We start from the raw sequence: 12,590 nt of genomic DNA, 5'->3' as shown, positions 1-12,590 counted from the left end.
AAAAATAATACAATTAATTCAGTAAAATCAGACCACCAGAATAGTGGCTTTAGAGTACTTCAGCAGCCTTATTGTGCCCAGAGGCCTTCTCCAAAGGAATCACTAAATAAGCACTAGAAATATAAATATGAATGAGTCAGGTAATTGGAAACAGCATAAAGCTCTACGTGTTTCTGCACAGGAACAGCTCATGTGTAGGCAGGTGCCTCTGAAAGACAACTTTCAGGGGGCCTTTCAGGGACTGGATTTCTAATCTCTTTTTCTGCTTCTTTTCAAAGGTGGGAGGGGGTTCTCATCTTGCCACAGGATAGGTATAGCATGTTTGGCTCCATGCTGTGGCAAAGACATGAAGAAAGGACCTTGAATGAAATCCTTGGGAATGTCCAGTCAGTGTCCTAGTGGAGCAGGGGCTGCACTCGGCAGTTGTGCTACTACTGAGATGCCAACCCTTGGAGCAACTGGGGTGGCTGGCAGTCTGCAAAAAGCCTGAACAGAAGTTTGGGAGTGATCTTCATTGTTCTGGCAGGAAACGCCAGAGCACACTCCTGTAGGAAATTACTTTTGCAATACTTCACCAAGGCAAGTTTTCACACCTTTTATTGGCTTGAGGGAGCTGAAGTTCCCCCAAGTGATGAATGAAAGTGTCTGAGCAGCCTGCTATAACCCACAATGAAACACGAAACTACATTGTCACAGGAAGAGCCACAAGCAGGGAGAGTCTGCTCCTGCTTAGCGTTGGCTTTGTTCGGCTGAAAGAAAAATGATTCAGTGTTTCTATCCTGTCACAACGTTTCTGTTAACAGGCTCATGTTTGTGCTGAAAAATACAAAGAAATCAGGGTGGCACAATTGTTGAGTGGCAGTAAATGGAAACTGAGGGCAGAGACAATTTTCACTGGCTCTACTCCTTCCATGGTTTGTTGCTTGTTTTCTTCTTGATAGTGATGAAGTAAGAGCTGGGGCATTATCTTAGGTATTTTGGGGTGGGAGGAGGCAGAGAAGGTGTTTCTTCTGGTGTTGCTGAGGACTGTTGCTTCCACCTGAGTTATGGTGATGGAAATGCCATCACTGGAAACTGTTTTAATGCCAGCTAAATGTTATATAATAGTCTGTTTCACTATCCCCAGCCTGCCTTAATTCATGAAATTAAGGAAATAGTTTAAAGGCTTTGCACTGTAGTTCTACATAGTTAGTGAATGCATGGGATGGAATATGAGATCAGTTCTATACTTATTGCAGTGAGGTGTTTGTACACCTGGTTTCTAAAGAAACATTGAGAAATGGGTGTGCATGGGACTAAGTGAGAATAATTCAGTTTGAAGAAGTAAAACTGAGGTGCCAGTGCTGAATGTATTAAAAGTCATCAGTAATCATAATGGCAGTAAGCTCCAGTACTTCATTTACAAAAGCGAAAAACTTTTCTCATTTTGATTGTTCCATCGTTGTTATCTTTCACTTCTTAGCAATTAAGAAAAGGTAAAGAAATAAAAAAAAGCACAACTGATTTGAAGCTTACCAACCATTAGCATTGATCTTCCCTGGATTGTTTAAATATATGTATTTAGTTATCAAAATAAACAAGTACCCATATAGACTGATACAACAGTTCTAGGATTTGCTTTCTTTTTTCCACAGCTATCATGTGACACACCTAATTAAAATCTACTGCTTAGTTCACCTTTGAATATAATAAAACGCTGCCTTATTCTTTCTGTCAGTTTAATCCCTCTTTCTTTTTCATTGACACATTTCTAATACCTTTGCAGACAGATCAGACACTTCTGCTTCATCTGTACTGAATCCACATGCTTAACACCTTTTGACAAAATGGATACAGCCTCCCTGTGGCTTGGAATTGATATAAACTGTCAAAAAGGGTATTCTGAATGGTCTTTCTCTGTCACCTTTACCAGATTTTTATCCTGTGTTGTAGAAATGTGCAGTTTAATGTTGCGTTTCAAATCATTTTTGGCTGAAAAAGTGTGTAATGGAATCAAGGTATCCCCTGAATACTCCTAACAGTTGGAGATGTCTCTTTGTTTTGAACACTAGAATCCCAATAGACCTGTGACAGCAGTGGAATTACACTTTTGACCTTGTTCACTAAAGTGTTGCTTTCTCTGGATGATTAAATGAGACTAACCAACAAGAGCTCTCTCTAAAATGTATGAGTTTCCTCAATTTTTTTCTCATAAGAAACATAGAAAGGATGCTGTGCAATTTTCAGCTGATTGTGTTTTCCGCAGAAGAGAAAACAAACAAAACCAAACCCCCCTGCTTTATTCAAGGAGAGATGGTAGTTGTTAGCCATATTAAAAATGCAAAAAAACAGTTGATATGTCAATATTTTCCTTAAACCAGTGTTGTTGCTACATCCTGAGCATCACAGCAGCAGTACAGCACAGTGGCAGATTTTTATCCTTTTGTTGCTTCACCCTCCATGTATTTTAAAAGCGAATGTATACTAAGGCACCAAATACAATTTCTAAGTATTGACTCTGAATATAGAAAATAACCATATACTTAATGTTCTGTGTGAATTTAGCTGATCATTATGGACTATACAGTCATGTCAATCCAGAAGATAAATACACTGTTTTCTGCAGATGCACATGCAGCCTTTTAAGCTCCTGGTGTTTCTTTTCATTTATATGTGACTGAGCAGACATATAGCCAGCTGTAGGATTTGCCATGACTGCTGGTCCTGCATTGTGCATTGAGCCACTGCACATCTCTTGCCCCCCATTTACTTTTTCAGGGTGTGGCATTTCTGGATCAGAAGTACTCCAGCGGCGAGAAGAGATACAAAATCAGATTCTTGTTTCTTCTGTTTTAGGCTACTTCAGCTGTGTTTTGGGGAATTTTTTCTCCAATATATTCCTGTTTACTTTGAAGTGCAATGGCAGGTACAATCCTGTAGTTCCTGTGGGTGGGGAGTTAGGGTTCAATAGAGAGGAAAGAACTCAGGGAAATCTAGTTTGTTTTTAGAAGAGCTCAGAATAAGTGACTTACTGGCCTCTGTGGCCTCAAGCATTCAGAGCATTTTCTTGCTGTAGACAGTGCTGTGTGGAGAGGGCATCAGAGCATGGAGGGCAATGCACTGAGGAGGCTGCAGATCTGTGACTCCCAATTTCCAATCCTGCCAAAAAAAGCTTTTGTTTTTTTAATTACTAATTCATTGGTGATATAAATTAATGATTGGTATGGGTCTGAAGCAACCTTGTCATCAGAGAATATTTGGTTAGTGTTGACATACTTGTTCTCTGCAAACATGAATCATCCATCTGCCTTTGGCAGGCTCACCCTGTGGCTCTGCTATAATGTGTTTCACCATTGTGGTGGAAATTAAAATGTCACTATTAAACATGGCAGAATCAGATGTTCTCTGGGCACGGCATTTATTCAAGGAGTTCTTGCTTCCTATGTAGTTATTTCTGACAGTTTAATAGGACAGCTGTATTCTGGCATAAAAGAATATGTGCATATATCCTCAGTACATGGGGAGTTAAATGCTTTCAGAACACTATTTCCTTGCATACATGCGTGTTTCATGCATGGCAGAAGCAGTAATGCTCATGTAACACCATGTTGCTGCTTAGTCCATTAGGAAGTGTAAAGTCAAAATTAATTGTCCTGCAGGACTGCATCGAGTGGGTCTCTAAAAGCAGTTGCTGGAGCTGTTTGCAGCTGCTACATCAGCCAGGCTCCCTCCTCGTGAGCAGTTATTGACTCTGGGCTATTGAATTCAGGGCTCTGGAGGTTGCTCGGTGGAAAAAGCCTTCAGTTGCTGCTTGGCAGCTCTGTCACTGCAAGGTCATGGAAAGGGCACTTCAGTCTCCAAACCCAATTAGGGCCTTTTTGGGCACCTTTTCAATCACATGGGAAAATCCCACTGGGCAGGGTGGTGGCTCCCAGGCAGGCTTTTGCACCCAGCCCCCTCAGTGAGACAGCTAACGAATGTGTCCCTTTTTGTCACTTGGGCCATCAGAAATACCCTTTGCTGTCATGAAACAGCTAAGCAGTTAGTGCAGAAAGGTAAAGAGCCCAGTATGGGCTTATAAGCTCACCGTAGTTGAATTTGGACCCGTGCCTTGTTACATGTGTGTCTATGTCCCTCCCTCTACACCTATCTAGAGCTGTCTCATTCCTCAGATCAAATCGTTTGACTCTTATGAACAGCTGTAACTTGCAAGTTGAATAAAGTCCAACTGCTGAAAACATTAATGAAAAACATAAAACTCTCTTTTACCAGGTATCAACAGTATTGCTTTAATTCCTCCCCCTCTGAAGATGTATGTGTGTGTGTGTGCTGGGTTGTGCTTTTCATCCCAGGTGGCTGCCAATTCTGAAAGTTGATCTATGAAAGGTTGACCCACTCGCCTCTGAATTGCTTTTTATATGATGTGAGTCCCTCAGGGCCCAGTTCTACCCACAGAAGTGAGAATGACAGCTATCAAAATATATAGGAAGTATGTCAATGTGCACAAAGAAAAAGGTGAACCCCAGACCGGTTTGAGTGGTCTTTAAAATATGGATTTCCTGTGAAATGGTGATTAAAGGGGAAGCAAAGAATAATTAGAAAATTAGCTTGATATGCTAGCAGATATATCAATGTGTGGTTTTATATTAGCTCTTTTAGACAAGCAAAAGATCAGAAAATCCCTTATGACTCACTTAAACTAGTGTGTAAAGTTTGGTTAGTGTCTGATCAGCTCCTTTGATCTGTCTAGTCTAGACTGTTGCCAGAGTACATATTCTGTACTAAACCCACAGACCCCTTAAGTGGAGGCCTACTCAAGTGAATCAAATAACATATTAAAAAGTTATATAAAATGTTCACTGTCTGAGTAAATTAATCTGGTTCAAAGCTGAATACCTTAGGAACTGCAAAAGTAAAAGTGTTGTTGCAGGAGAGAGATGGTAGAGTTCTTAATTCATATTTAAATGACTGTCTCAGAAATGCAAAAGAAAAATTTTCAGCAAACTTTTATTTTTTTTAATTGGATAGGCATTTTTTTAAGCCTGTAGTCAGATTCCCTAAAGGAGAAAGAAAAATCTGTCAAAAATTATGCACAAATTTTTTTTAGGAAATTAAAGATTTGCAACTACCATGTCTGTCTCAAGTACACAATATTGTTTTTAATTACGGGCCAGTGGGAACCTTCCAGTTTGTAGGCTGCGCTCTTGCCACCTCTAGTTTCTACACAGGATTCTCCTACACAAGTGCTGGAAGTCCAAGAGCAGTAAATTTGTTACGTTTTGAAGTAGTGCAGTTTTCCCTTTGTTGCCAGAGCTTCTTCACACATCTGCCATTGTCGTACATCATCCTGAACCTATCTGGTCTTTGCCACATGAATCTCAGAAATGTGAACAGTTCATTTACTCATAGATAATGCTGTGTACTAGCAATAGTAGGTTACAATTTGAAGACAATTTTAGTTTAGTGACCAATCCACAAGACTTGGAAATCTGTCCCATACCACTAACTTCAGAAATTCAGGTTTGTACCTGAGTTGGTTTTCTCAAGATGCCTGTGTTTTGAATTTAGAAGTTTAAGTTTTCAGTCTTTGTGTGCCCGCTGTATTTGTTGGTTGCATTGCAATGCCATCAGAACACCAGGCACAGAGGCAATGACAGCAAATCGATTGAATTATCAAGGGAAGTAAGCTAGCTCATAAATAGGACATAAATGGGGTGAAAATATCACAGAAATGGGACCATTTAAAACATAGAGAAACTGGAATCCAAGTGGCAAATACTTTATTAGCTACACCAAATTCTGTCTAAATTCAAGAGGAGAGCTGGTACATTGCTGTTATCCAAACACTGAATTTATCTACTGATAGCTGAGAAACAGTTCCACAACAGGCATTAAAGTCTTTGGCATGATACATAGTTTATCAAAAGTGCCAGGCATTGCTCTACTTACAGAGAGATAAATAATGGAAAGATAAAGGGACATAGTTCTGTGAATTCATGATTGTAGAATGCAGTAGAAATACCGGGTAAATTCTTCCCTCCTGTGACTTGTCTTCCAGCCAGTGGCATTACATCAGGGAAAGATTGGACCATATTTTGTGTGCGGCATGTCAGATTGTTAAGAGACAACAGGCGGGTATTTGAGAAAATTTTCTCTCTGCCGTTTGCAGAAATGTGTATGAAATCTCCTGGCTAATCGATGGTCATTCCATTACCTGCCATCTTTCAGCAGGTAACTAGTTAAATCTGTGTTAAGTAGGATTTGCTTTGCTATTTCCATTTACTGTTGGAGTAGAAATGTTCTGACATGACATTTGGCCAGTTAATAATTGGAAAGTGCTTGCATGAGTCATTTGAAGCCAGTAGTTTGGACCGTGTCAGCCACAACTGGTACTAAAAACTGCTAAGAGTTGTTCTACAGTCAGTGATTCTGCAGCATCTCCTCTGGGTGTCTGCATTTCACTTAATAGAGATGGTCTTGTAGATATCAATTGAAGTAACTTCCCTTTGTTGCTTGGATGTTTTTGTGAGCTCTAAATAGAACTTGTTCATGCAACTATACTTTGTTAGCCAGCTAAAGGATGCAGGGCAGGAATTATCCTGTTCTCCTGACAACAAAAGAAATGGCTTTATTTGACTGTGATTCTGAAGAAAATAAGAGTATGACTACCTTGTGGTTTTCTGGGAGTTTTTTACTTTTTTTTTCTGTCCTGATGTTGTTTTGTTGCTTTTACAGAGCTATAATAATCCGAAATGGCGAAGTCATTCCAATGTCTTCAGAATTCACTCCGGAGACTGAACGCCAGCGACTTCAGTACCTGGTAAGAGACCTGAGGACCAAATCAGGTGCTGCTCATGACAAGCATTGCCCAGTAACATCAAAGGCTCAGAGAAATGCTGCTGAGTTACAGTGGCTCAGGGAAGGATGATGTGTCCACTGAACACCAGTGACTGATCATGCATGTCTTTAAACCATCAGCAAATGTGGAGAAAACCCTGGTGGTGCATATCTCAATGAAAGGAGTATTACCTTTTCAGCAAAGGCTATCGATTAGCATGGCTGTGCCAGTGTACATTTTTCAGCTGCAGACCCTTCAGCAGCACACTGGTGTTGAATTTTGAGAGCTTAGACATAGAGCTACTCAGCCACAGATGTATTTCAATCCATCCCAGTGCTTACTGTGTGACAGTATGAAATACCACAGACTGCTCTTTGTTTGTATGTGAGTGGTATTGCAGAGTTCAGTTAATTTACTCTAGCAGTATGCCGGTAGTATCTCCATCAGGAGAAAGATATCCAGCTTAGAGGTGATCTCAGTGAACATTAGTAGCTGCAGGATAGGATGGGTGATCAAAGATTAGTTTTATTTACTGTACCAGCACCTATAAAGCTGGGACAGGGTGACTAGCTAGGGACACATGGGATGCTTTATAGACCAAGCTGTGTTGGCTGATAAGCTGCCAGAGTAATAAAAGGCAAAATGTATGGTGTTATTTTTCATACAAACCATCCTGTTACTTTTTAAGGTTTTCATCAATGGACAGATCAGTTGCTTGAAGTTGATTAGTTGTTTGTCAAAATGTCGTTCCTAACGTTTGGCTGAGAGATTTCCTTTGTGCTTCTTCCATTCTCCTGCTTTTTCCTTTTAGAAATTTTAGCTTCAGCCAAGGCAGGCTTGCTCTCAGCCTTGCCTGACTGAAGGTGAACAGGCCAAGGTCAGTGGTGTTCCTAGGTCTTAAGGTGTCTTCTATTTTCAGCCTGGACCAAGCACTGTGGTTTGAAACCAGACAGAATGCCAGTGTTTGAAAGGTGGTGGTGGTGGGAGGTTTTAAAGAAAAAATTGTGTTTCCTCAATTGTCACATTTAATTTCTTTTCAGTCAGATTCATTGGCTTGAAGCTGAAAATTTCTGAGGAAATACTGCTTTGGAACTATTCATATTCAGAGAATCAAATGGAAAAGAGGCCTAATAAATATTTACAATTCGGTTACATTTAAAATAATGTTTGCCTCTAAAATAAAAAGCATCTTTAGCATCTAGGGAGTCTGCTGCTTCTGTAGGAAATATGAGATAAAACATTGCCTACAAGGGTTTTTTTTCTCTTTTGATGTCCTTTCTGGCTTAAATTTGAAACCAGTAGCTGATCTGAAAAGCATTTCTGCTGTTTCCTGTGGAAAATTCCTTTACCTTTGTCTGTTTTAATTCTGTATGTAACAAATATGCCAGGTCTATGGGTATCATGTTCAAAGAGAATACATGCAAGACAGAAAGAGCGTGAAACAAAATTACAGATCGTTTCAAACACATTTCCTAAGTAAGATTTTTACTCTTGTGTTTGAAAAAAAGAAAAAGATGACCCCAAATTTCTTGCAAGGTTGGCATAAGAATTACACTCCAAAGTTTGCATCTGTCTTGCTAATTGGATCCCAAATAATTCCTCTTACTTCTCTGTCCCCAGGTTCTGCTATTAGTCTAATCTACCATCAACATCTCTCATCTGTTGTTCTGTCTGGGAGTTATTTACATTGAGTCTATTTTCTTATTTGCAGTTAAAGCTGAGTTTGTTTGTTTTAAATATGTTGCACTGCTCTCCCTGCACAGAAGGAAGAAAATCCCTTAATCACTTTTGCTTTAATATTTTACCTGGTAAATGCAGAGATACTGTTCACTATGAGGAAGTTACTGTACAAGCAAAGGGGGGGTATAGATTTACAGCCTGCAGGCTGTTCCCTGTGCAGCAGACACTGTTGATGCAGTCAGGATGAAGGAGCTTCCCTCTGCCTTTAGTGCCTGTTGATTGCTTCAGTCACACAGGATGGTCTTTTAGGCCCTCTTTTCTGAGCCTAAATTTCTCTGTGGTAAGAAATCCATGGGATAATGAGTTCTTCAGGTCATGTGAGTATCTTTTATATGAAGTTGTCCAGTCTAGTCTTAGACAAAACTGTGTTTCAGCTAATACTGATTGAGTAACTGAGAGGGGAGGGAAACAAATGTTTTCCCTGTCTTGGCAGGTTTATTGCCAGGCATGCAAGAATGGCCTTGGCAGTAGATCTCTGGCATGGAAACCTGAAAAGAAGAAGTTGACTGTCCAGCTGTTCTGACTTTGAAGCGGCTCTGAGCCTGATCATCGCTCCATAGGAGGGCAGTGGAGGGGGTAGCATCCAGCTGCAGACTTCAGGCAGGCTGTATGGCAGAGACAGACTTCTGTGTCAGGCAGCTTGTGAGAGTATTGTAGAAGACAATCAATCCTTCAGTCAGAGTGCACATCTTAAGATGTAAAGTGTGAAAGCTTTGCACCAGTATTCCCTTGGTCCTTCGTCTTCTGTAGAGGTTCAGTGTGCCATGTTGCTTCCCTTCCACTGGTGGGCATTCAAAAGCCTCCTTTTCTTCTGAATTTCTGTGTCTCTTGTTTTTAGCACTGTAGCAGGAAAGCTCCCCACAGCACTTGGAAAAATTCCTGACTTCCCAGATCAGTGTATCTTGAAGGAAAAAAAAATCCAGTGTTTACTGGGAGCTGCTCTGGTGCATTCAGCAGTTGTGCAGGCAGTGGCACCCAGAAGCAATTTTTCTTTCATCTCCTAAGGAGACTGTTAATTTTAGTCATGATAGTGTAAATTGCAACAGTAAATAGGACAGATTTTGTTACCTATTCCCTTGGAAAATGGGTTTTAAATGAATGGTGAATTGAGTGTACTGCACATGGGTGTATTTCTATTAGTTACTGAAGTTGCACTTTCAAGATGTTGTGAGGTCAATCAACGTGGTGTTTGTAGCATATTCATGTGTGCATCGAACAGCCCCTCAAAAGTTCACCAGAAATGGTGCACCACTGCTACCAGTGCAGGTGTCCCTGCTTGTAGAGACTGGGTGGCCACAAGTGCAGTGACCATGGGTGCTCTTTGTGTTTGCCACCATTCAAGCAAAGGTTCCTGAGCCGAGGTAGTAGTGGGCTCAAAGGGGATCTATTCTTATTTTGCTGTTCAGGTGAGGATAAAAGTGACACTAACTCACCTGCTGAAAGATGCCTGCAGAACCTGAAGAGGAAATGCACCTAGATCTCCTAAATGTCCAGTCAGCACTTCGATTACAAGTCAGTCAAGATGTAATTCTCTTTCCGGTTTTAGCTCCCTGTATCACCCAGCATAGGATTGCTTCAGCCGTCTGACACAGTGGGTGATGCTGTGGTAAAAGAGATGTATGGTTCCATGGAAGAGGTCCTGGCCTTTCACAACATGAGAGACCAATCAAGAGATGGATTTAACTTCTAGTCTTCTCCTTCCTTTTACCTCCACATCCTTTACTTTTAATCTCTCTTTGGTTTAAATGTGTCCCTATGATAACGGCTGAGTCATTTGCAAAACTTCTGGGTGCGTTAGGCTGTGCATGCTGTTGTGAGCAGTAGTCTCATACAGTAGAATATTCTTTTGGAGAAAAGGGCACAGTATGATAAAAGTATAAACTTGTAAGATATTGTTGGTGTAGGGGAAAGCAGCAAATCTGAAAATAGCTCAGAATGCCATGAAACCACTAGTGCCGGCAACTTTCCAATGCAGTGCCTACGGAAGGAGCTGGAAAAGGCAGTGGCAAGCCTTACTGAGATACAGATAAGATACATGCAGTGTTTCCTGCCACCTAATTAACTGGCATGCGAGTGTCTAAGTCTGGGTTTATCTTAATTTCATGTTTGCTTTTCTAATCACCAGGAAACACAGCAGGAAGTAAATGCCCTTTTTAAACAACCATGACTAACATTTCTTTGACTGAACTCCATTTTAAACAACTAATTTTGTATGCAATACATCCAGCCACAAAATACACCATAAAATGGCAGAGTACCAAAAACACACAGTGCAGCCTATGCCAGATTTATGCCAAAGAGCTCTAACAGCTTCTGAAAGAGAAAATATAAAAAATGTCCCAGTTCCATAACACAGAATAACAGTGTGGTCTGAAAATACCTCGTAAGGATATAGGAAGTGTGTGATAGCCACACTATTTGTTAAGTTTCAGGTTCTCTGAGTGATGTTTCTGATCTGAGGTTCTTGCAAATCAAGACTAAACAAATTTTAAAATGGAAAATATGTTGCATCATCACAGGTTAAATTCTGGTAGTCAGTTCACTTACCTTTTTTTTTTGTTTGTTTGTTTGATCACTTGAGGAGATTTCATAGTTCTGCTTGTATATCTGTCTGAAAGATCTGTAGATTTTTAAACTATTGCTTTTTATTTATTTTTTGGTTCTGCTGCCCAGCATGGTTTTGTTGAGGTGGGGAGAAGAGTCCTGCCTTGTCCATGGAGAACAGTTCTCAACAAAGCCAACTGAAAGTGGCAGCTGAGTTTTGTATTAGAACATTCTTCTCTCTGTAGAATTACCAGTGAAGCATCAAAAATAACTGTCTAAAAATGGTAAAAAATGGAAAATTAAAATATAAAGCAAAGCACAATGAAAATCCCCATTTTTTCACATAAGAATTCAGATCACAGACACCAGAAACTTCCAAATTGCTCTTTTCCCTCTGTTTCACTGACGCCAAAAATATTAGAATCAAGTTAAGATCTCTGGATTGTAAATCAAGCATTGAGGGTTGGCTGCAGAAGAGAAGTCTTATTTGAACATTAGCAGTCTATGGTAACTGTGCCAGCTTTATTAATCTTATTTCAGTTATGACCTCAGACTTTCCATCTGAGTAAATCTTTATGCAGTGCAGTGCAGTCTCTCCTGATTGCTTTACCTTTTCAATAAAGGAAATTCTTGTTTTTAAGTGAAAAACTGCTAAAAGCCTGTAATGTTTTTCTTTTGGACCTCTTATTCAGACTAATAATCTCACAATCTCAAGGTTAGATAACTTCCTTTTGATATCAGGTGTGATGGTTTTTTTCTTTAAGTATGACCTTGTTTTGTAGGCAGGTGACAGTGTTTAGTTGGTAGTAGTTTGTAATGTTTTGATCAAGATAGACTGTGCATTTTTAAATAAGTGAACTGAATTGCACTTTCAGTGCAGACTGACTTCATTGTTTACAATATCATAGACTAGAAAAAAAGCTAAAAATACCAAAACGATCCAACTCTTTGTTATCATACAAAGAAATATCGTTCATATGTTGTGATACATCAAATCATTAGGAATTTTCTGTATTTTTTGAAACTGGAATGAAAATAAATAAAATAAAAAGCTTACATGTACTTTTAAATGAAGAAGTTCCAGAGTTCTGGAAGTGTGAAAAGCTTCATGGGGACTAATACTACTGAACCTCTTGAAAGTCACTATTGCTTCTCAACCATTTCTGTAATGAGGAGAGGGATCCAATTAGAGGGCCCTTGACAACAGTATTTGGGTGGAGAAGGGGACCTTGGCTGACTGTAGACTGAAGGAAAAAAAATGTAATTCCCTTAACTGTACACAGAGAGAATTTGATGGAGTTCCTGTTCTGGGAAGGGATCGCGATGTCAAGATCACTTACATGCTTGAAAGCCACCTCTTGAAAGCAGAATCCAATCTTGCTGGCTACACACAAGAACCTTCCCTGGTCTTGTTCTAGCCAAGCTTGAGGTGTTTTCTGGAAGGATGTCTGGTGACAGGAACAGGGACAAGCTGATAGAAAGTTAGCGT

The 12,590-nt window shown here is 40.0% G+C and overlaps 1 protein-coding gene across 2 annotated transcripts in view; it reads left to right on the top strand.

The window, feature by feature from the left end:
* PPM1H (protein phosphatase, Mg2+/Mn2+ dependent 1H) overlaps nt 1–12,590 on the top strand; it is a 129,864-nt gene that overhangs the window by 80,764 nt on the left and 36,510 nt on the right. For both annotated transcript variants that reach the window (XR_010720793.1, XM_066183169.1), the window contains exon 5: nt 6,715–6,799. Coding sequence is in view for 1 of the 2 variants with exons in the window: in XM_066183169.1 (XP_066039266.1) it covers nt 6,715–6,799 (85 nt within the window). In the remaining variant the exon portion in view is untranslated. The remainder of the gene's footprint in view (nt 1–6,714; nt 6,800–12,590) is intronic.

Source organism: Chamaea fasciata, unplaced genomic scaffold (assembly GCF_029207755.1).
Source record: "Chamaea fasciata isolate MVZ Bird 193981 ecotype frontalis unplaced genomic scaffold, bChaFas1.0.hap1 SCAF_5, whole genome shotgun sequence".
NCBI lineage: Eukaryota > Metazoa > Chordata > Aves > Passeriformes > Sylviidae > Chamaea > Chamaea fasciata.
Note: the sequence above shows the minus strand (reverse complement) of the source record. Positions and strands in the feature narration are given on the sequence as shown.